At 39.7% G+C, this 22,665-nt stretch overlaps 1 protein-coding gene across 4 annotated transcripts; it reads right to left on the bottom strand.

The window, feature by feature from the left end:
• Positions 1-1,032: 1,032 nt before the first annotated feature.
• On the bottom strand, positions 1,033-21,507 carry LOC111867632 (dynein assembly factor 4, axonemal). Of its 4 annotated transcripts, XR_002843375.2 has the most exons (8): positions 21,204-21,507; positions 20,868-21,099; positions 19,815-19,973; positions 16,063-16,253; positions 15,123-15,223; positions 10,917-11,070; positions 4,443-4,748; positions 1,033-2,805 (listed from the first exon to the last, which is right to left on the bottom strand). XR_002843375.2 is itself a non-coding variant. In XM_023857640.2 (7 exons), exons 1-7 carry the CDS (start codon positions 21,324-21,326, stop codon positions 4,536-4,538), a joined length of 1,173 nt encoding a protein of 390 aa, XP_023713408.1. In that variant the 5' UTR covers positions 21,327-21,507; the 3' UTR covers positions 4,026-4,535. The 4 variants fall into 4 exon arrangements, 3 of the variants coding, with proteins under 3 accessions (XP_023713408.1, XP_023713409.1, XP_023713410.1); XM_023857640.2 differs by lacking the exon at positions 1,033-2,805 and having other exon boundaries at positions 4,026-4,748; XM_023857641.2 differs by lacking the exon at positions 1,033-2,805 and having other exon boundaries at positions 4,026-4,748; positions 21,237-21,507.
• Positions 21,508-22,665: the final 1,158 nt, after the last annotated feature.

Below are 22,665 nucleotides of genomic sequence, written 5' to 3'. Positions count from 1 at the left end.
CTCAGTGCAGGTACAGAGACACAAACAGGTAACATAAATGTACTCACATTGAGCTCTCTACTGTGGGGCAGTGCTTCTTATTCATTCTTTTCAGATATGAATTGTTTTCAGTGAACTCATAAGAGAACCTTTGATTTCCTTCTTGATTTCTTAGATATTTTTATTTTACCTCAGTCAGTATAGTGACAGGCTATGGGCTGGATGGCCAGGGTTCAATTGCTATCTGGGGCAAGAAATTGTTTTCTAATCCACAGCATTCAAACACCTTTTGGGTCTACCCAGCCTCCTGTCCAATGGGTAATGGAGGCTTTTTGCCTGGAGATGAAGTGGCAGGGGCATCAAGCTGACCATGACTTCCATATTATGCCGGGGTCAAGACTTTGCTTACTTAAGCACAGGGGCAACTTTATTTTTACCTTTATTTTAAACACATCTGAACTGATGTTTCACATAGGCACATTTTATATACCAGAATTAAGGTGGGACTTCTATTTCATGTGTGAGCTACTTGTCAGTACCATACATAAAATTAAGCTTCTTTTAGCTATGGTAAAAGTGGCACTTATAAAATGTGGCTTCACCATTCATGTACAAATAATACTTCTTTACTATGTTTAATTTTTTTTTTGTGGGGAGGGGGCCATCATGTGACCCATTGTTTTGGACTTTGTATGGTTGTACATTTGGAAAGTTTGGAATGCCATTTGAACTTAATCTGAGGTCAGCACCATTAAGCAGATCAATCTTAGAATGTTAAAGCTCTCAGCACAGAGTCTGCCTTCTGCGATCTAAACCCCACGTAATGCATTGAAAGTCAACCAACGTTTTGGAAAAAAAATACTGCCTCTTCCTTTGGAGTCGAAGAATGAGCCAAGCCACAAACCAGCACAAAGATGGCAGCTGACTTTCAACACAGCATGTGGTGTTACATCTCAGAATGCTTCATATCTGCCACTGTGAGAACCTCAAATCCTACATATGGTTCTGTTTAATTCTCATGTGTGTGTGTGTGTGTGTGTGTGTGTGTATGTATGTATGTATATAGTATCACTCTTGGTGTTACAATGTGTGGCTGCTGAGGACATGACGTTGCTCTAACTTCCTTGATAACAAATAACGAAAATTGTGACATCACAAGTTACCGTGCAGCTCAATATTATGGGGGATTAATATGGGGAAAGGGTGGTATGTGGTGGTTTAGGTTTTGAAAATTATTGCCAAGGTAACATATGTAAATAATCTTTTATCATTATTATTATTAATATAATAATAATATAATGCTAACTACTTTTCAAAGTGGAAATTAGTAGTGCTTGGTTATGTAAAAATTATTTTATTTTGATGCAAACATGGATAGAGAATGTTTTATAGTGTATGAAACATGCAGTGGAGTCCAGCCATCATGTACTGTCACAGCAATAAGACGGATTTAATAATAATAGCTAATTGTTTTATATTTAAGCAAGTAATTTGCTTTACTTCCTACCATTCCCATGAAATCCTTAGGAGACCTTGCCTGTTGTGGCACAGCCGTCTGTTGAACAGCTATGCAGTTCCTTGGTCAGTGTCATCTCCTCCTTTTTCTTCTTCTCCTTCTGTTCCTGTTGCTCTCGCTTTGAGCATATGACATCCGTGAAACACTTCGTTTGACTTCAGTTTCTTAATCTAAGACAGTTTGGACTGAGCAGTCTGGGTCAGTGTAAAGCCGGGTTATTGGAATGAATGGAAGAGATGCATCATGACACTACTGTCCTTCTGTGGACATCACTACACATGTGTGAGAAGTGGCATCCTGAATGCATTACTGGCAGCAACTCTACACACACAGTGTCCTTACAGGTAACTTCAACACAACTGTCAAGTCCCATCATGACCACCACAAACCTTCAATCTCGCTACCAACCATTCTATTCCATAAACCATCATGATGACAATTTCCACCAAACCAATTCCTGTCACCATGACAACTGGCACTTCCTCACCATTACTGCCACAACTGTCATCATGACCACTACAAGCAGTAGCACAAGCACAATCACCATGACCACTGTGGCTATCAAAATCACCATTATCAACACAGCTTCCTTCACCACACCATGTTACTGCCTGCATCACAATTACCCATATCACAGTCACAACCATCAACATCATCATATCTCTATGAGCAAAAGCAGTATCATTGCAGCCACTCAGAGCTACTACCACCCCCAACAAATCCACTATTTTCTGTGCTACCATTACTGCTACTACTGCCATTACCATTGCAAATGCCAAGCCAACACATATACCACTCTCTGCTGCTGGTCATCCCAGTCCTGTAATGCCCTGGATCCATGGAACTTAGATCAACCTCTGGTATGAAAATACTGAGTACATGTCAAGATGGTTCAAGCTTAAGAACATCTTTGTTGCTTTATCCGTGGAGGCCTGTTCCATCTCCTCTATGCCACAGTGATGTCCTGCAGAACTAGTCAAGCTTGCAGTCGCTTTGCCACTGCACCCTCAATGGGAAAATGCTACTGGAATCACATATTTGCGCGTTTCATGACTTGGTCAGACCACTGGCTAAGAATTTTCACCAGACAAACTTGCTCTTGAATATGGCAGTTTAAGTTAAATGTAAGGGAAGCTCATGACAATGGATCACGAGTTCCATGACATTCAGGCTAACTGGCACCTGGCAGAAGTTTATACCAGACATGTACAGTAATACACACATCACATCTCTCCTCTTCAAGATACCCATGGAGGGACTATCTCATAACTGGGGGGATATCCATGTTGATGCCCAAGACAGCAAAGTGCCTGTAAAGAGGCCAAGCATATGACACTACCAATTTGATGAACCACAGTTGTGTCTGATGTACTGTGGGACTACAGCAGGCATGTAGGATCATTGTGGAAGGGGGTATTTTGCGCATGACTCCTGTATTGTCTTTCAACTCCAAAGTCTTAGTCCACAAGCAAACTATGCCAACCAAGCAACCACTGATTGTTGGGGAAGTTAGTGCCAACTTTTGCAGAGGGGTGTCACGTGGTCAGCACAACAGCTGTTAGCCTTGGTTTTCTAGACTGGAGCCACTACTTTTCCATTCAAGTAGCTCCTCAGTTATGCTCACTAGGCTGAATAGACCCTGTTCCAGACCCACTACTTCTCAGGAAATCTGGTAGCACCAGATTTCCAGCCCAGGACCTCTGGATCTGTAGCCAGGAACTCAGACCACAGAGGCAGTCCCTATATTGCCTTTAAGAGATTATTTCAAATTTTTTTATTCTTTTTGTACCATACTATAAAAACAGGAGTTAGGATAATGTAGTCAGTATAGTGACTGGCTGGACGACCGAGGGGTTGGAGTTTGAGTCCTGCTAGGGTCAAGAATTTTCTCTTCTCCACATCATCCAGACTGGCTCCAGGGCCAACCCAGCCTCCTATTCAATGGATACCCAGGTCTGTTTCCCCAGGGGTAAAGTGACCAGGGCATGAAGCTGACCACTCACCTCCAGTTAGTGCTGAGGTCAAGAAAATATGGATCTGTACATCCACTCCCCCATACACCTTCTTGGCATAGTGCTTAATCAGTTACACATGGGGTCAACTTTACCTTTATACTACAACAACTATAATAAACAAGACTGGGATACTTCCTTAACCTCTGGCTATGCTTCTCCACTCTTACTCAGGTAAGCACTACTCAAAAAGGTAAGCTATACGTAAAAGTCTGTTTCTGCAAGATTCACAAATAATTAAAATGCTGTCAGATTAGTTTGTATTCTTCACCAAATATTTTNGAAAAAAAATAAATGTAGATGGGTGTGGGGGGGGGGGGTGACGTACATATGGAGGTGAGAATTTTCACTCATCAGTTCTGTCTGTATCTTTAATATTCTGAATTTGATTTGTTTCATTCTGGTCCGTCACACTCACTGTTGTCCTGTTACTTGTATGTTACATACTGTGCTTTTCAGGACAGCCGTATATTCCCAAGTGGTCATTTATTACTCATTAGTGGAAGAGGCTGTTGGAATTCAACAAGAAATAATTTATTTCACATATTAGTGTTCAGCTCCTTCTTCCTTTATCTCCTTCCTTCATTTCCTACCTCCAGGAAATTAGTTAGCTGTTAATTATGTATGTGCATGGATGCATACAAACAGATGTCCACAGAGCTGCTATGCTTTGCTATTGATGACAGGGAAAGAGGTATGAAATTTGGGTGATCTCTGTGGCATGATGATCACACTGAATTTCATGGGAAATGTATCTACCGTTGCAAAGTTACTATATGGGACATACACTGATACAGTTAGTGTAACATAATACTGTATACTCCTTAAAAAAATAAGGACAGTAGCATTAAAATTTAAACTATTTCATGAAGAGAAGTATTTTCAGTACTGCACATGATTTGATTAAATATAATTTAAAATACTGCAAGACTTACACAGAAGTTTAATGGCCTTTGGATTCTTTCTCAACACTATGTCAACTCTTTCATCATCATTGCTCCAGAAAGCACAGTGCTTACTAGGAAAGGTTACTCCAGTTCATCTGCCTCGACAAGAGCACGGGCCTTCTCTAAATCCAGTCGTAGTTTCTCATCATCAGGCCTCAGCGCCACGGCGGCCTCCAATTCCCCAATCCCCTCACGCACCATCCCCAGACGGCAGAGAGCGATCCCACGGCGCACATGGCAGCGCGCACGTGACATACAGTTCATCTCCACACATGGCATTAACAGCTCAAGTGCCTGATCATAAATAATTACAATAACTGTTTAACTTTTCCTTTTTTACTAAAGAATACACAGACACACACACACAAACACTTCCTCATAAACACATGCCTTGCAACCATGCGCGGGACAACACCTGCATACAGGTATATACGTGCGCGCACACTAGAAGCATTTTATGCAGCAACTGCGCATTTGAGTGTCCAAGTTGTCCAAGTGATCCAAGTCGGTGCGCTGATGCACTACCACTCTCGTTCGGCTTTGTGGGTGATACTCAGGCATGAACGCGTGTCTCCTTGCGAGCCTGCATGCCTGCACTGGCGGGTATCGTCAACCGGTACTTTACATACATACATAAGTCTCGAGTGGTCAGGTTTTACTCCACAGTTGGCGCTACAGTTTTTATTTCTTTTTTTCTTGTAAAGTCGCGCTGAATTAGCTTGGTCTCATGTGATTAAACATCTGCGTGATGTTAAGAATGGGATGGGACGGTTCCCATGCTTCCATAATCTCATCCACAGTACCTCCTGCCCTGCCCTCTAAAATGAATTCTTCAGAAGAGCGGCTTGCACAGCCCAATAATGGAGATAATAAGAAACTAATATGCTACATTTTTAACTACACTTCGTGGCTTTCCATGAGGTTTTAGTCTTGAGTGTTCAGGTTTTACTCCACAGTTTCTGTTGCCTTTTTTCTTGTTAAGTCGCACAGAATTAACTTGGTCTCAAGTGGTTAAATATCTGCGTGATATTAAGGGTGGGATGGGGCATTCCCACGCTTCCATAATCTCATCCCCAGTACCTCCTGCCATAACCTATAAAATGAATTCTTCAGAGGAGTGGCTTGCACAGCCCAATAAGGGAGATAATAAGAAACTAATCCACAGGTGGCACTACAGTTTCTATTTAATTTTTCTTAACTCGTAATCATAATAGCTTGGTCTCAAGTGATTAAATAATTGCGTGATGTCAAAGGTAGGCTCGGTGGGTTCCCACACGACAAACCACCACGGCAGGGGAAGTTTTAATAAAAGCGTACCCCGCTTAGGCGAGTGTTTCATGAGTGGCCGCAAAAATCTTCCCTCCTCTCTTACCGTCTCCCTCTTCCCTATGTCTCCCTACCTGCCTACCTATCTTATCTCCATCTCTTCACTTTTTGCACTGCTGCTCTGCGGTTGTCTCACTTCATTAATTTCTTTTCATTTTTTTCCCCAAAACCCTACTGGTTTCGAACCAGGGGCCTTCAGAACACTATGTGATGTGTTACCCCTAGACCACCAGCACCACACACATACACACAGATATACCTACATACCGTATTTACGCATGTATAGGCCGCACATTTTTTGCCAAAAATTCAAGAGGAAAACTGGGGTGCGGCTTATATTCGAAATCACACGTCATTTAAAAAAAATTATATTCATAATTAGTAATACAGGGTGTTCTACTCCTGAAATAATATTCCAAGAAAATTATTTTTTCTATAATTTCTGTCTGAAAATTGTGCTGCGGCCTATACATGCATAAATATAGTATCTGTACATACATACATATATATACACACACATACATACATACATTCTCTCTCTCTCTCTCTCTCTCTCTCTCTGGGGCATTAAAAATGATTGACACTAAATGTTTTTTCCTTCACAGTAACCATTTATTGGCACCAACTACATACAGATTATATTATAGGGATCCCCCCCCCGCCAATGTTCATGCATCTTTGCCATCGTTCCGGGAGTTTCCGTATTTGTAGAGCAAACCATTTTTAGGGGCTATAGACTTGGTGCTGCTTCCCCACATATGGCTGGTAACCTCGTGTGAATGTGTGAAGCAGCCGCTCCTTCCACCCAGAGAAACCCGTGATTGCCTGCTTCTATGTTGTCTGAGCATTTTCCACGACTACACCTGCACACCTCCACGAATGATGCAGCACTTTGACTTGTGTGCAGTAGCAACGTCATCTCGTGGCCATAGGTGGCACTATAGTATGACTTCCAACATATAACGGCTCGAATTTAACACTGTTACTTTCTGGAGTTTTGGAGGGGGTGAGGGGAGGGCCATGGCCACGGTATATGCTGCTACAATGTTCAGTAAGTTTGGCGACCTGTACTATATATTTTTGGGGCACGCGGTAGCATAGTTGGTTGAGGGGCTATGCTACAAGCTGGAGGGTCGTGGGTTCAAGTCCTGATAACGTCACTGGAATTTTTTCAATTGACCTAATCCTTACAGTCACACTATGGCTCTCAGGTTCACTCAGCCTCTAACAGAAATGAGTACCAGGAACTAATTAAATAACTTTCCTGGGGACTAAAGTGCGGCCGGCGTGTATGGCTGACAACCTTACTGCCATCTTTGAGCCGACTATCTAGATAATGTGGGACCCTCCACGTCTCACAACCCTATGGGCCTTCACGGCCTGGTACAAGGATAGCTTTACTTTTCACTTTTTTACTATATATTTTTAAATCCAAATTACTGGCAGAAAATGAGTTTCACTCAGGGATTTATGAAGGGGTATGAGATTCGTGAAGACGAAACCCCTGAATTTCATGACATTCAGAATCTTTTTTTAGTAAACAGGTACTGAACACAATATTCTGTAGTGCAAGAAAGTTTAATGGCCTTATTTAGACAAAGTAATTGTCAAGNATTATTATGGGCGTTATAACATAGGTGTGCAGCTGAACGAAACATACACGTCGAACCCCCCCAGACGATTTAAATCCCTGACGAAACATACACGACGAACCACGGCAACGGGTTAAGCTTTAATACATTTTTACATTACATACCAGCTTTCACACTGTTAAACAGTCTATGATTGTAAACAGATTATTCACAAAACAGAAAGATGTACTCTCTTGCATCAATGAGAGAAAACATAAGAGATATACTTGATTGTACACAAGCTGGAGATCTCAGCCTAGAGTAGGGAAAATAAGAAATCTGTAAAATCCCAACATTCATGTTGGAATTATCATGATCCATTCCTCAGACAAAGATTTTTCATGTTGGATTCATACATGAACGCTCATTGTTCCAATATGGAAACTCACACATGGCACTTTCGTTCAAGAAGTAATGAAACTAAGAGGAGCCACGATAGCATAGTTGGTACGGCGACTGGCTACGGGCGGGACAACTGAGGGGTCAGAGTTCAAGTACAGGTACGGTCAAGAATTTTCTGTTGCCCACGTCCAGACTGGCTCTGGGGTCCATCCAATCTCTTATCCAATGGGTACCAGGGCTGCAGCCGGGGTGTGAAACTGACCACTCACCTCGAGCTAGTGCTAATGTCAAGAAAATGTGGATCTATACATCCACTACCCCATATGTCTTCATGGTCTAGTGCTTAATTAGTTAAGCACAGGTCTCCCACTGCACTGGTCATCCTCTAACGTCTCCTGCCCATTCTTATACCGGGGGAACCACTTGTAAACTGCGGATTTCTTTAGTGCAGTATCACCATAAACTTGCTGCAGGGCCGATACCGTCTTTGAAGCAGATTTTCCCAATTTGCACATGAACTTGATGATTGCACACTGTTCAAACTGCCACATTGCGCCAAATGACCAATGCTCATGTCTAATTCAAACGGAACAGTAACGACACTGCACACTGAAACCTGTCTAGACCTGTTGTGCCTGCGAGCAGACATGCTGAGCTTCCCATCACAACAGTGTGCATGCTATCTTATCACTTGTTCTCCATCTGCAGGGGAATTCCGGGAACTTTTTGACTGGCCTACGTAAAATAAAACATTCAGTGTACTTTTTCATATGCACCTAGGAACAGCCAGGACCACTCAAATGTACTAAAATGAATAGGGCCACACTCCCAAACATACTCACATGAAACAGATTACTTTACAGTTACAGAAATAAAATTCTCAAACACAAGATGAAACTATAATTTAGACCTTGGCACTTTACAGTATCCAGTGAAACTGCAGAAAGAAAAAGCAAAACTCTCTTTTCACTGACTGAAAGTAAGCTAACACAAAGATGAGTGAAATTTAGTTTTTTCTTTTTCATTTTGGCATGTGGCTGTTAGTTTTCCCAGAATGATTCTATGATGAAAAGCTTTCAAGAAACAGCCTTAACTTATGGTAGTGTGTAAGTACAAATTTATAGTAACATAGGGAATGTTTTAGTGACAGTATGACAGCTGCAGGAGAGGGGAGCTATAATATTGATTCTAGTATAAAAAAGTTATGGATCTGACATAATTAATCTTGAGTTGTGTGTTGATACAAGATCAATTGGTGTCTTTTTTTCTTAGTTCTATGGTGATGTGTGGGGAAATCCAAAAGTTACCGAAATTTGAATTTGCGCGCGAATGGTTATGAGTACATCAAAATATCGCTAGGTGTCTCCTCACACATCCTTCTTGAATCAGTGTGGCAAGCAGTGTCGAGTTGAGTGGTTGGGTTTATTGTTGGTGAACGTATTTCCACTGTTGTGTTTCCGTGAGTTTGCGGCTTTGCGATGGCTGACCTGAGAGAGCAGCATGTCTGTATAAAGTTTTATTTCGAACTTGGGAAAACCGCTGCAGAAAAGCACCAAATGTTGAAGCAAGCTTTTGGTGAAAACAGTTTAGGCCAGACACAAATAAGCATTTTAAAAATAGCCGAACACTGACTGATGATGACGATCGTTTGGGACGGCCGTCAATGGGCAAAACACCAGAAAATGTCGCGAAAGTTAGGGATCTGATTCTGCAAGATCGTAGACTGACCATCCAAGACTTCTGTAACACCTTGGGACTAAGTTATGGTACATGTCAATGAATTGTGCCAGAGGAACTGAACATGAGGATGATTGCGGCTGCTGCAAAATGAACAGAAGCAGCATCGCTTGGAACTTCGCAGGGAACTTCAGCAACAGCTTCAAGAGGATCCAAACTTTCTTTCAAAGGTTGTCACTGGTGACAAAAGTTGGGTTTATGGCTATGACCCTGAAAGCAAGCAGCAATCGTTGCAATGGAAGAGCCCTTCTTCACCTCGGCCAAAAAAAGCTCGACAAGTCAAGAGCAACATTAAATCCATGTTGATCTGTTTTTTGATATTGATGGGATTGTTCATAAGGAGTTCGTCCCTCCTGGTCAGACAGTCAATAAAGAGTTCTATCGCAATGTTCTAAGGCATTTGAGGGAGAACATGAGGAGAAAACGTCCAGAGAAGTGGCGCACGAACGACTGGGTACTCCACCATGACAACGCACGACCGCATACGGCTTACATTGTGCAGGAATGTTTGGCTAAAAACAAGATGGCAGTTGTTCCCCACCCACCGTACTCGCCAGACTTAGCTCCATGTGACTTCTTTCTCTTCCCCAAGATGAAAATAAAGTTGAAGGGGTGAAGATTTTATACAGTTGAGGAAATTCAAGCGGAAATGCAGACGGTACTAAACACCTTAACAAAGAAAGACTTCCAGGATGCATTCAAAAAGTGGCAGAAACGCTGGGATTGGTGTATGCGCTCCCAAGGGGACTACTTTGAAGGCGATGGTGCAGAATAAGATCTAGGTAAGATGTAATAGTTTTTATTAATATATTTCGGGAACTTTTGGATTGCACCACGTATGTTGACCAAACACCACATCAATCATTTCAGTACCTTCACCAAGCAAGTATTGCAATCCGGGGGGAGGGAGGGGAGGTAAAGCTATCCCTGTTAACAGGCCGTGAAGGCCCATAGGGTTATGAGAAGTCGAGTCTCCCACATTTCCTCTAGACAATCGGTTCACAGATGGCGGTAAGGTTGTCAGCCTTATGCGCAGGCCACCCTTTACCACCAGGAAGATTCCTGGTACTCATTTCTGTTACTGACTAAGTTGACCTCAGGGCCATAGTGGAGCTGGAAGGATTAGGTAAAGTGAAAGAATCCAATGACCTCATCAGGAATCAAACTTGTGACCTTCTAGCTTGTAGCATAGTGCCTCAACCAACTATGCTACACAATCTGCTGATTATTTTTGTATAAGAAAGCAATAATATCAATACACAGTTGGTGGTCAAATGGCTGACATTTCCTGGCTAGGGAGAAGACCATAACCTCATAACCAGAGTTAAATGAAGGCAGATCAAGGTGGTTTAGAAACACATGAAGCATAAAGAGTGGTGTTGTGGACAGTACAAAGAGGATCAATAAGCAGCATGTGTGTACTTACTGTTGAACAGTCCTCCACTGTCTTGTGCAGATTTCCAAGTGCCATGTGAGCTGCAGCTCTGTTTGAATATAATGCTGGCATCTTGCTACCAATACTGATAGCATGACTGTATGCACTGACAGCACCAAGGTAGTTGCCAACTTTGAAAAAATTGCTGAAACAACATAAAAATGAGTCTGTACTAGAATCCACAATCTTCATATATGTTGTTCAAGTCCATGCATTCTAATAATCCCAGTTGTTCTAGATAGCTTTAATGAATACATTAAGAATATTAAACATTTATTACTATGGTTTCAGTGCTACTATTACATTACATCAGCGTTGGCCAACCTAATACATCTCGAGGGCCAAATTTAGTTTATAGAACACCATCAGGGGCCAGATACGGTGTTTCTTTCAGAAGAGTGGTCGGGGAGTATTGCCCCCCAAACTGAATCAGTCACAACCCATATAAAAACAGTGCATTTAAACCTATGTATTTAAATTTTACGTTGCACCAATAATATTAAGCCGATATTGAAAATTTCACCAATCGATTTTATTGCCTTCTATCACTTCTACCCCCAGAGCATTTTTTCTTAAAGAAACACTGGCCAGATCATGTCTTATGTTTAGTTTTATATATGCCGGGGGAAAATGCAATTATAATTTAAGAAAGAAAAATAAAATGCCTTGAAATGTGCAATTACTTACCATAAAACAGCACAAATTCCTCTTTCAGCAGGGATGAGCACAAAAGACTTTCAATCATAGTTTTTATGGTCTAATGATTATACCTAAATCCTCATATACACACTGTTTTAATGAGAGCACTGTGGTTTCATAAAACTGGAAACCAATGATATAAAATCCACTTCTAATTGTGAGGTTGCCACTCGAAGAATATGTGATAACACGACATCTGAAAGTCTGTTCCTGTTCTTAGACTTTACATGCTTCAGCGATGAAAACGCTGTCTCGCATATGTAAGTACTTGCAAAAACAGAGCAAAGTTTGAGAGCCCAATTTCGTAACAGTGGGTAACGTTCTGGTGAAAGCAGTTTCCAAAAGTCAATTCCAGTAACCTGAGATGTGTTTAAGGATGGGTCACATTGAAGTTCACAAAGCTCTAATTGCAGATGACCTGGCTGAGATTCTATATCACAATGTATAGGATTACTGAATAAAGAAATATCAGGTCGAAAGCTTTCAAAATCGTTAAATCGTCGGTCGAACTCTGAAGACAAATCTTCAATAATTTCAGTGTAGTCCCTAAACTCCAAGCCTTCTTCTTCTTCTGAGAGTTTCCGACAGCAAGGGAAATGTAGAAGGTTATTTTTGTCCAATGCAGACTTAAATAAATGTAGCTTTTTACGGAAACTGTCAACAAAGCCAACCATCTGACATATTGTCTGCTTCTTGCCTTGCAATTGCAGATTCAGGACATTCAAGTGTTGAGTGATATCAGTGAGAAAGGCCAAGTTTCTCAAGAATTCGACGTCTTCGAGATCATTCTGCAGTTCAGCAGAATTCGTAACCTCTTCTCTTAGGAATGTTGCTATTTCATGACGGAGTTCAAAGAACCGTACCAGACATTTCCCACGGCTTAACCATCTTACTTCAGTGTGCAGAAGCAGGTCCCCGTAAGCAGAATCCATTTCTTCCAAGAGGGTCAGAAATTTTCTGTGAGTGAGTGATCGATTTCCTCCTCTGATCAAATTAGTAATTTTTGTGACAGTAGCCATGGTGGTAGACAGTTTAATTGATTTGGCACATAGAGCCTCCTGATGTATAATACAATGCAAGGTAGGTACAGTAATTTGATTCTGTCTTAAAAATCCAACAAAACCGCTTATTGTCCCTGTCATTGATTTAGCGCCATCTGTTACTATGGAGGACAATTTTTCAAAACCACCGAATTCCTCCACTGCACTCTTAACAGCGTTAAAAATATCGACACCTCTAGTTGTGCTGTGTAAAGAGCACACTTTTAACAACTCTTCGAAAATTGTAAAATCTTCCTTAATTGCACGAACAAATATCAGCAACTGATTAGTATCCGAAACATCTGTGCTTTCGTCGAGAGCAATTGAGAAATAGGAACAATTAGCGATAATGTCTTTCACATTATTAGATATCTGGTTGCTAATATCTTCCAGCCTCCTAGTAACAGTCTGTTTTGAAAGGGGCACTGTTTGAAATTTGTTTCCTACCTTATTTTCATTGAAAGCTTCTGCCATCTTTATCGCACAGTTCTTAATTAATTCACCATCACTTAACGCTTTTTTAGCTTTCATTAATTCATATGTCACGAAATAAGAAGCCAGCAAAGCTTCTTCTTGTTGTTTTGTTTCATTGGTAAAAAGAGATTTCTGCTGGAAAAGTTTTTTCTTTAACTGATCGCAGACTACTTTCCTTGATTCACAAGAGTGTTTTCCGAACTTCTGTTTATGATTTGTCATGTAATGCCTCTTTAGGTTGTACTCCTTTAAAACTGCTAGCACTTGAAAACATACTAAACACTGTGGCTTGTGGTCTTTATTTAATATAAAAAAATAGTCATGTTCCCACTCAGATTTGAACGCCCTATTTTCGCTATCAACTTTTCTCAATTTACTATTTGACATGCTGTATCACTCACAATAACTTCAAACACAATTTTAATTTAAAAACAGTTCTACACTCACACTCCGTAATCACACTTCACTTTCTAAAATCGCACTAACTGGGAGACATTTCTGCTAAAACTGGCACTTAACAAAGGCCAGGATGCCGAGAGAAACGGTAAACATCCCATCGCCGCGAGCAAGCTGGGAATGGTTATTATTTTGAAGGTGTCATAAATCCTTCACCACTACGGTCTTCCCTTCAGTGTCATCTCCCTACAGAAGTAGGGTTGGGGAACTTTGAATTTCCATGACATGAACACAGTTATTAGAAAACCGTTTGAACTGTCCAACTCAGTAAGAACATATACAGTCAATTGCAAAATGCTGTAAGCTAATGAAACGTCCTATTAAAAACTGAATTCTATGCCAATACAGCTGTGAAGTTAAGATTTTTGAAAATAAACCTGAGACATGGCAGGGGGCCGGAGTAAATCAAGTCGCGGGCCGTATCCGGCCCGCGGGCCACCAGTTGGCCATCGCTGCATTACATAGTTACTACTGTCACTAGGCCATGCCATAGCTCAAGCATTTAGTTGCTGGCTTCCACCTTGGTGGCCCAGGTTCAATCCCGGGTCTTGTCAAGTGGGATTTGTGGTGAACAAAGTGGCACTGGGGCAGGTTTTCTCTGAGTACTTCGGTTTCCCCTGCCAATCTTCATTCCGCCAATTGCTCCACAATCACCCTCGCCTATCATCTGGGGCTGGTACAATAGGCCAGATGTGGCCGCAGTACAAGGGACTTAGTCCCACCCCACTAGCAATATAAAAAAATACTACTATCACTGTGCTTCCTTAGGTTACACTGTTTTCTGTGGCTTCAGATGTGCGTACTGTACCAACAATGGATGATTAATGAGTATGGAGCACTGGTGATATAACAATTGGCAAGGGAAGAAAAACTACCCTAGCAGCACTACAAATCCCACATGGACTACCCTCGTCTCTGTGGCAAGAAGCCTGTGATTAACTGCCCAGGTCACGCAAGGCTTACAGTACTTACTGCAGTTCAGTAATGATTCTCATGTCGCCCACCATTTCACAAGTTCATGGCTCCTCCATTTCTATTTTTAGCTCATTGACACTGTTCATATCTCCAGTCAAATGACTGGATGATGATGAATAACAAACTGGAGATGATGCGGAAGTAAGGAGTCATGGCATAAGTTAAGGTACCATCCTACCATTTGCCCCAAGAGACTAAGTAAAACCGCAAAAACCTCAGTATGGATAGTTGGTGTCCCAGCTCAGATATGAACTGGGCAGCTCCGAAACACAAGTCACAGGTGTTACCACTTGACCCAATTTACACATGTTGTTACCGATTGTAGAAAATAAAAGTGAAAGTTAGGGGTGAACTCAAATGGGATAAAGTTCATACCAAATTTCATCAAAATCTGTGACACTGCACACTGTCTTCAATTTTTTTACTTACCTTCATATAGAAAGCATTCATTATGGCCATTTTTTTATATTAGCAATGCTTGCTGCAATAGTCTTTTACTTGCCATGACTATTATATTACTAAACATCATACATTCTTGGTGGTGAGAACTTACTCTCCCTTGTCTTTAAGCCACACTGGATCCAGTTCTTCAGGACTTAGATCCTCTGTCATAAATCCTACTCTTCGACGAGCTTCGGCCTGCTTCTTTAGCCACTAGAAGACAGATGGGGTGTAAATATGTACAGTGCATTTTATATATGACAAAGAACACAGTGGTAACTGATCACTAAAATATAAATGATTGCACCAAAGGACTTGATGAAACAGCCACACAATGGGATCACTCGATCTGGATAATAAAATGTGGAAAATCTTAAGAGGAGGAAATTTCATTGATATTACTGACTCGGGATCACATAAATTGGATGTTCAATGTGCGAAAACATAAAGCAGGGAACATTATTGGGGGGGGGGGATTCCAATGAGACTGCTTACTGTGAGACATTAAACTGTTGCACTATGAACAATTTGGGCTAATTAATCTGAACATTTGTAAAACCTCTTTATGGAATCTTTATGGAATACAGCCTGTTGCATGATCAAACTAATCAATTATCATGTTCTGCCTAACATAACACAGAGAATATTAAAACATTCAATTTATTTTATTAAAATCACAACATGTTTCAACCATTTTATCTGGTCATCATCAGGTGAATACAAATATTTTATGAGTGCTCTATTGAATAGCAATCGCTTTACCTCTCATATGGGGTCTTGACAATAGTTCCTGTTTGATGACAGTATTAATATGGATAAAATCTACATATAAAACGAAGCTGGTGCGTGGATTAAGTAAAATTGAACAACCCTGGGGTGACCCAGGGTAAATGAGTCTGAAGCTACAAGGGTATGATCCCTTATTCCATTTGTTGCTGGGTGGTGAATGTGATAAACATGTGACGTTTAAGGATGGACTGGTGGATGTTTGCTAGCCTAACCTTACTCTTGAACGGTGTAGCTGTGTAGATTAATTTGTAAAACCTTATTACCTCCTCTTCTTCTTGAGCCTGTGACTCACGCTTTGGTGTAGGAAAATCTCTAGCAGTGAAATGAACTTTAACTATGCCAAAGTTTCGTGGAAATGGTATAGGCTTCACATTTTCATCTGGCTCCACTGTAGGTGTGGGTTTATTTACAGAAGCAGTCTTCTGAAAGGGTACCACCTCTTGGTCCACATGATCTGAAACCACACCATTATAATCTAACTGTCTTTAAGCGTGAAATGATGTATAGAGTTCAAAGACATAAGCACAGCGTGAATTCAAGTTGGCCTATTCCTCTGTCCTGTAATTTATTACCTTTCCTTCCAAACCCAGACATATGCAAATATAGGTGTTGTTACCAACTACTTACCCCCAAGTTATCAACATTTCAGTCACACAGCTTCTTTGTTTCTTTGCCTCATGACTTTGTTTTGTAAACAGTACAAATTACATAAAAGATTATAATTTGTGGGCTGGGCTCAAGCACAGGTTCTCTGCTATAAGTGAACAATGCATTATTATCCATGTCCATGCATAAATATGTGCTAAATTTACTTTACACAGGCTATGGATAAGTTTCCACAAGAGCATTTGGTGTTTTATATAAAACTTAGGTGATGTACAATTCCACTAATAAGAGTGTGATGAAGTTCAAAATAAAGTTTCTTAGAGTCTGAGTTTCCATTAGAAACACTACTCATAATATAATCATAATGATTCAATGTGAGTGCCTCTCATATGAAAAGGAGGGCTAAACCCTGTGTTGGGATGTTAAGTTAAAAAGAAATGATCAACTGAGAAACTTCATGAATAAATTTTAGCAGACAAGTATCAGACATGGGAGGAACTGTAATACCTATTCTTCAATACAAAGAGGTTGCAAATGAGTGCGAATAAAAGAATGCCCAGTAGACCTTGTTTCTGGTTGTTATAATTTCACCAGTTGTAAATATATTTTATCACTAATGCAGTCTTTTGTGTTCACCATGAATTATCACCACCTCAGCAGGAATTATGTAAGTGATAAATAACACAACACTGGACAAAAAACAGAGAAAAACTAAAAGCCCCAGACATACCTGTATTGAAATGTGTTAAAAAATAGATTTGATTTAATTTAAAAGAAATAAAATAGATCAAAATATTTAAAAATTACACCATTTGATAAAAGGCATAATGTGGAAAACAGCTGTATCAGTTGAGTATCAAATTATATTACAAACTGATTTTTAATCTTTATCATCTGCTACTATGGCACTGGCAACCAGATTTCAACTCGAAGGCAACAGTATTTATATTGTAAACAGCCAAATGTGAACGTGTCGTCGTAGTAGCACAATGCACAAACTGTAAAGGTGCAAAAACATGGACATATCACACAGACAGATAAAAAAAAAATTACTGGAGACAAACCTAAATTTTCACTGCTGTAATTGAAAGTTGTAAAACATAACATCAATTTTCAATCTACATATGAGGTTCTCAGGAGCTGGGATACCATAGTCGGTATAGTGGCTGGCTATGGACTGGACGACCGAGGGGTTGGAGTTTGAGTCCAGGTAGGGTCAAGAACTTTCTGGGGTCTACCCAACCTCATATCAAATGGGAACCAGGGGTTCTTTCCCTGGGGATAAAGTGGTAAGGGTGTGAAGCTGATCACTCACCTCTAACTAGTGCCAAGGTCAAGAAAATGTGGATCTATATATTTGCTCCCCAGTGTGCCTTCATGGCATAGTGCGTAATTAATTAAGCACAGGGGCAGCTCTACTTCACTTTTACATATGAGGTTCTCATAAAAAGAACTTATTTCACCCTAACATGATGGGCTTCTGTAATGTCACAACATGTAGACTATTCTATCCTGAAGACAGAGGCAGCAAGACCCTCCAAAATGTTGGTATGCCATCTAACAAAATACACAGCATCACTTCACAGAAGAATGTCATCTTGATGTTCACCATCATATGAACCTCAAACCTCATGCACTTAATTTCTATCACCCATAATTCACTATTTCATACCTTCCTGGTCTCTCTAGTCAGCTACGCATCTTCTTCATTTACATTAAGCTTCCAGTTCTTCCAGTGCTGCTGTAGTCAGTGAGATCTCATGGACAAAATAACATTTGCAGAATCTATACACATGTCACCAAACATCATGATTAAGTGGTTACAATTTTGCTATATTGTAATGTGTTTGCTGGTTACTGATCCCACTTCTGACACCAGAGTAACGTGTTGACGTTACCGAAGACGCCGTAGAGATGGTTAACTGGTTTATTTAACAATCTACAACTAACGTGAGTGGTCTCAGCCTCAAATCTAGGCTTGGCAATTGGATATTCTCAAAGTGGTTTTTCGAGGTTTTTGTCAGTGAATTCAGGGGAATTCCAGGACAAAGAACAGTGGAGTTATACTTCCATTTCTGTACATGGAATACTTTTCATGGCATGGTGCTTAATTAATTAAACACAGAGAACTTTACATTACAGTACCCCAAATTCAGCCACAAATGCTTCCTTCCACATATTTTCCAATTTACAAACAAAAAACAACAAACTCCATGGCTGTAGTCCGCAAGCGAACTATACCAACTGAGTGACTGCCGCTTGTCGGCGAAGTAAGTGCCAACTTTAGCGGGACAGAGGGTGTCGCGTGGTCAGCGCAACAAATCCCCATGGCCGTTAATTTCGGTTTTCTAGACCAAAGCCGCTACTTTTCCATTCAAGTAGCTCCACAATTATCCTCACAAGGCTAAGTGGTCCCCATTCCAGACCAACTACTTCTCAGAAAATCTGGTAGCACTGGGAATCGAATCTGGGACCTCTGGATCTGCAGCCAGGAACTCCAACCACTGGACCACAGATGTGATCTTTTCCAGTTTATTATGCATTAATCATACTATCATTCAACAGTATCCAATATGAGTTACTGTGCTGTTAAATCAATTATAAATATATAATAAGTACACACATATCATCATAGCTGACCCTTCTATGACCTATTTGTCCATTACATCTGAGTAACTGGCAGTACTGACAACAGTAACCTAACTGACTCTGCAGTAACATATATGGCAACCACTAATTTTCCTGGATAAAATTCTCACTCATAACAACTATTAAAATGTAAAAGTAAAGTTGGGACAACTTAATTAATTAAGCACCACGTGATGAAACTGTATGGGGGAGTGGAGATATAGATCCACCATTCTTGACCTCAGCATCAGATGGAGGTGAGCAGTCAGCTTTATGCTCCGACAGCTTTAGCCCTGGAGATACAGCCTCCGATGCACACTGCATAGGAACCCCATAAATACTACAAAATTAAGTAAAGTTGTCCCTGTGCTTAACGAATTAAGCATTACGCCATAAAGATGTATAGGGAGTGGATGTATAGATCCACATTTTCTTGACCTCGGCACTAGTTGAAGGTGAGTGGTGGGATTCACGCACCGGCCACTTTATCCCCAGGGAAAGAGCCCCCAGTACCCATTGGATAGGAGGTAGGATGGCCTCAGAGCCAGTCTGGAAGACTTGGAAAAGAGAAGTTCTTGACCCTACCGGAACTCGAACTCCACCCCTTGGTCGTTCAGACCATAGCCAGTCGCTATACTGGCTATGCTACCTCGGCTCACCATAATTACTACCATTATCTTTTACTGTCAATGAAGTGATTAATATAACTGCTCACTAGCCTTGCATTAAAAATGAACACAGGTGAAAACAGCACGATAAATCCAACCTCTACTAAACTTGCCTTTGTTTTCTTCTCTTTGATTTGAAACCTTCCATTCTTCAATCTCCTTTATGGCAGTTTTCTTTACATTTTCTTTAATTTCTTCAATAAGTTGACGGTGATGAGTATCAATAGAAATCTGTTGCCTCACAGCTAACCGGTCCAACTCTGCTTTCTTCACTGCAAATTAACAGTTGTACCAATATCATTAATATTGTTACTACAGTTACTCAATTCTGAAAGTGGCGCTCGCACGTCACAGGCTGTTAGTATCATATTGTTATTATTGATTGCACAAAATGTAAAAGTACAAACTTTGTGTGCCCTCCAATAGCATTACATTCATAAACAATTTCACCAAAATCCATATAGCACTTCTAGGATTTGAGGTTCTCACAGCAGTGGTTATGCAGAGTTCAATCTCCTGGGACATAATGCTGTGTAGTTCACTGAAAGTTAACTGTTGTTGTGGAGGAATATATTGCATCCATCTTCAGGTGACTGGTTATGATTTCTCTTATTTCAATTATTTATGCCCTTACATGTTTTGGTCTTCAGAGACCATCATCAGAGGGACACCTTTACATCAATACAGTTGGAAGCTACTATTACAATATATGTTCTGAAAGTTAAAATGTATACATATAAAATAATATATATTATGTAAATATAATATGTAATTTTAAAATGTATACATATAAAATATCTCCACCTTTATGTTCAAGATCCTTTCATATTAATATTTGATAGACTTCCTTATTCTCAAATTCGTATATTTTTTTTCTAAAAATCTACTTAAGTAGAGGTGGCTGATTCCCTTCCCCCACAAGCACCTATGAGTTATACCAAAATTTGAGCCAACTAATGAAAATTCCTTATTATTTAATCAAATCAGGAAGACAAATTGTTTTCTAACCCCAAAGCTCGATTCTAATACTGTAATGAGTACCATACTTCTAAATGTACTGACCAAAAGGTATTCAAAAATTATTAATATGAAAGATTCAAGATACAACAAAACCAAACAAGTGATGTTCAACTTCATATAATTGTACTGAATTCTTATTCACATACCACGCTTTCTCTCCTGTTCTGCTTTTGCTTTCTCTTGGGCTCTTTCTAAAATCTTCTTACGCATTTCTTGTTGTTCCACTTTGCTCAAATTAGCTTCCAAGTCATCCCAAGAAGCATGTTCCACCTTTTGTAATTCAAAAACAATTTCATCATCTACCAGGGTGCATTTGCTCTGCGGTTCCTTCACTGAGGAGAATAGAAAGACTTCAAACAGGAATGGATGAAAATATGCCTATCAAGAAGTAAAAAAATTACACTTATTAACACATACATTAAGACAGAATAGAGGAAAAACGCATCTGTCTTACATACTATCTACACAGGACTCCAATATACCTTTATATAGTTATCAGAAGTAAATATATCAACCTTTCTGTAATGCACTCCTTTCAATGGTACCCTGATCACTACCACATTTTCAGTCTGTCTCCAACTATATTCTTTCACCAGAAGTGGCATTTCAAATATAGCAGTATAATGTCTAATTACTATTAATTTCTGTTATACAACTATTATCATTACTGGCTGCATGTTAAGACTGTCAAACTTGCTGACAATTTTATTTAAACTGCTAAATACACAAGAACACAAGTTTCATAACCTTATAATTTCTGCCATGTTGTTGACACTACTTGCATCATTCAAGTATTATAATACCCACTGCAGAAGGAACACATGTTGGCATATTATATTTTTATACATAAATATCATGCATTTATTAATGTTATGTGCTGCATCACGTTATTAAGTTTTGGAGATAGAAATATACACTGAGATATTCCGCCATTTTCATAACAAGAAACAGTGGGTACATTTAAATTTTATATAGCAGAATGGGCAAGTATGTATTACTTTCATATAGTTTTTATAGAGGAGAAGGAATAATGAACTTTTACACGTTTCATTCATGACACTATTCATTTTTTACATTTATTTATCACTAGGGCCCGGATTTTTATGACCTAAAAACTATAAATATATGTATGCACTTATGACCCAAAATTATGTCAAATATGACCTAAAAAGTGTAAAATATGACCTTAAATATTAAATGGGACATAAAATTTCACAATTTTAATTACAACTTTTACTAGAGTTTAAGAATAAAGATGATGAATATATGATAGTAGGTCCTACTTACCAAATTAGCTCTGTTATGTCTCTGAAGGAAAGAAAACTGATGGAATTTCGACATTTCGTACTGGATTAAACCATTCATTGTTTTCTTTTTAATACTGATATTTGCATTCATATTTTAGACAAACACTGGTGCACATGGTATGAACACTAACTTAACTCTGTTATCTAAAAACACCATTTAAAAGAACACAAGTTATTCACGTCTCAATTTTCACTGTTATAATTGCAGTTTATAACTACATGAATTTTCATATTTTCAAATTTGAAAGATCGCCGATTATCACTAAGGATAGTTTTGTATTTGGAAAAACTTCGTTCCACATCACATGATGTGACAGGAGCATATTTGAAGAATGTCAAGTCGTTTGGTGACAGTTCTGTATCATCTTCGAATGTTGCTAGTTTACCGGAAAGTATATCTGCAATCTTGCATAATGTTGAATAACCAGCATTCCGATGAAGAACACTTTCTATTTTGGTTTTAATCCTGTCACTTATTTCACCACGAGTTCGGTTTAGTTCATTCTCAGTGCTCTTTACAGTGTCCAACGCATCACAGAGTTCAGTCCCTACAAATTCCAGGCGAGTTATTGCACCTGAAATTGAACAGAAGTTTGACTTTATGTATGCCAGATTTTGTGCTAGAGTGGTAGAGAAT

The sequence above is a fragment of the Cryptotermes secundus genome, unplaced genomic scaffold (genome assembly GCF_002891405.2).
Source record: "Cryptotermes secundus unplaced genomic scaffold, Csec_1.0 scaffold548, whole genome shotgun sequence".
NCBI lineage: Eukaryota > Metazoa > Arthropoda > Insecta > Blattodea > Kalotermitidae > Cryptotermes > Cryptotermes secundus.
This window is presented reverse-complemented; position numbering and strand designations above follow the sequence as displayed.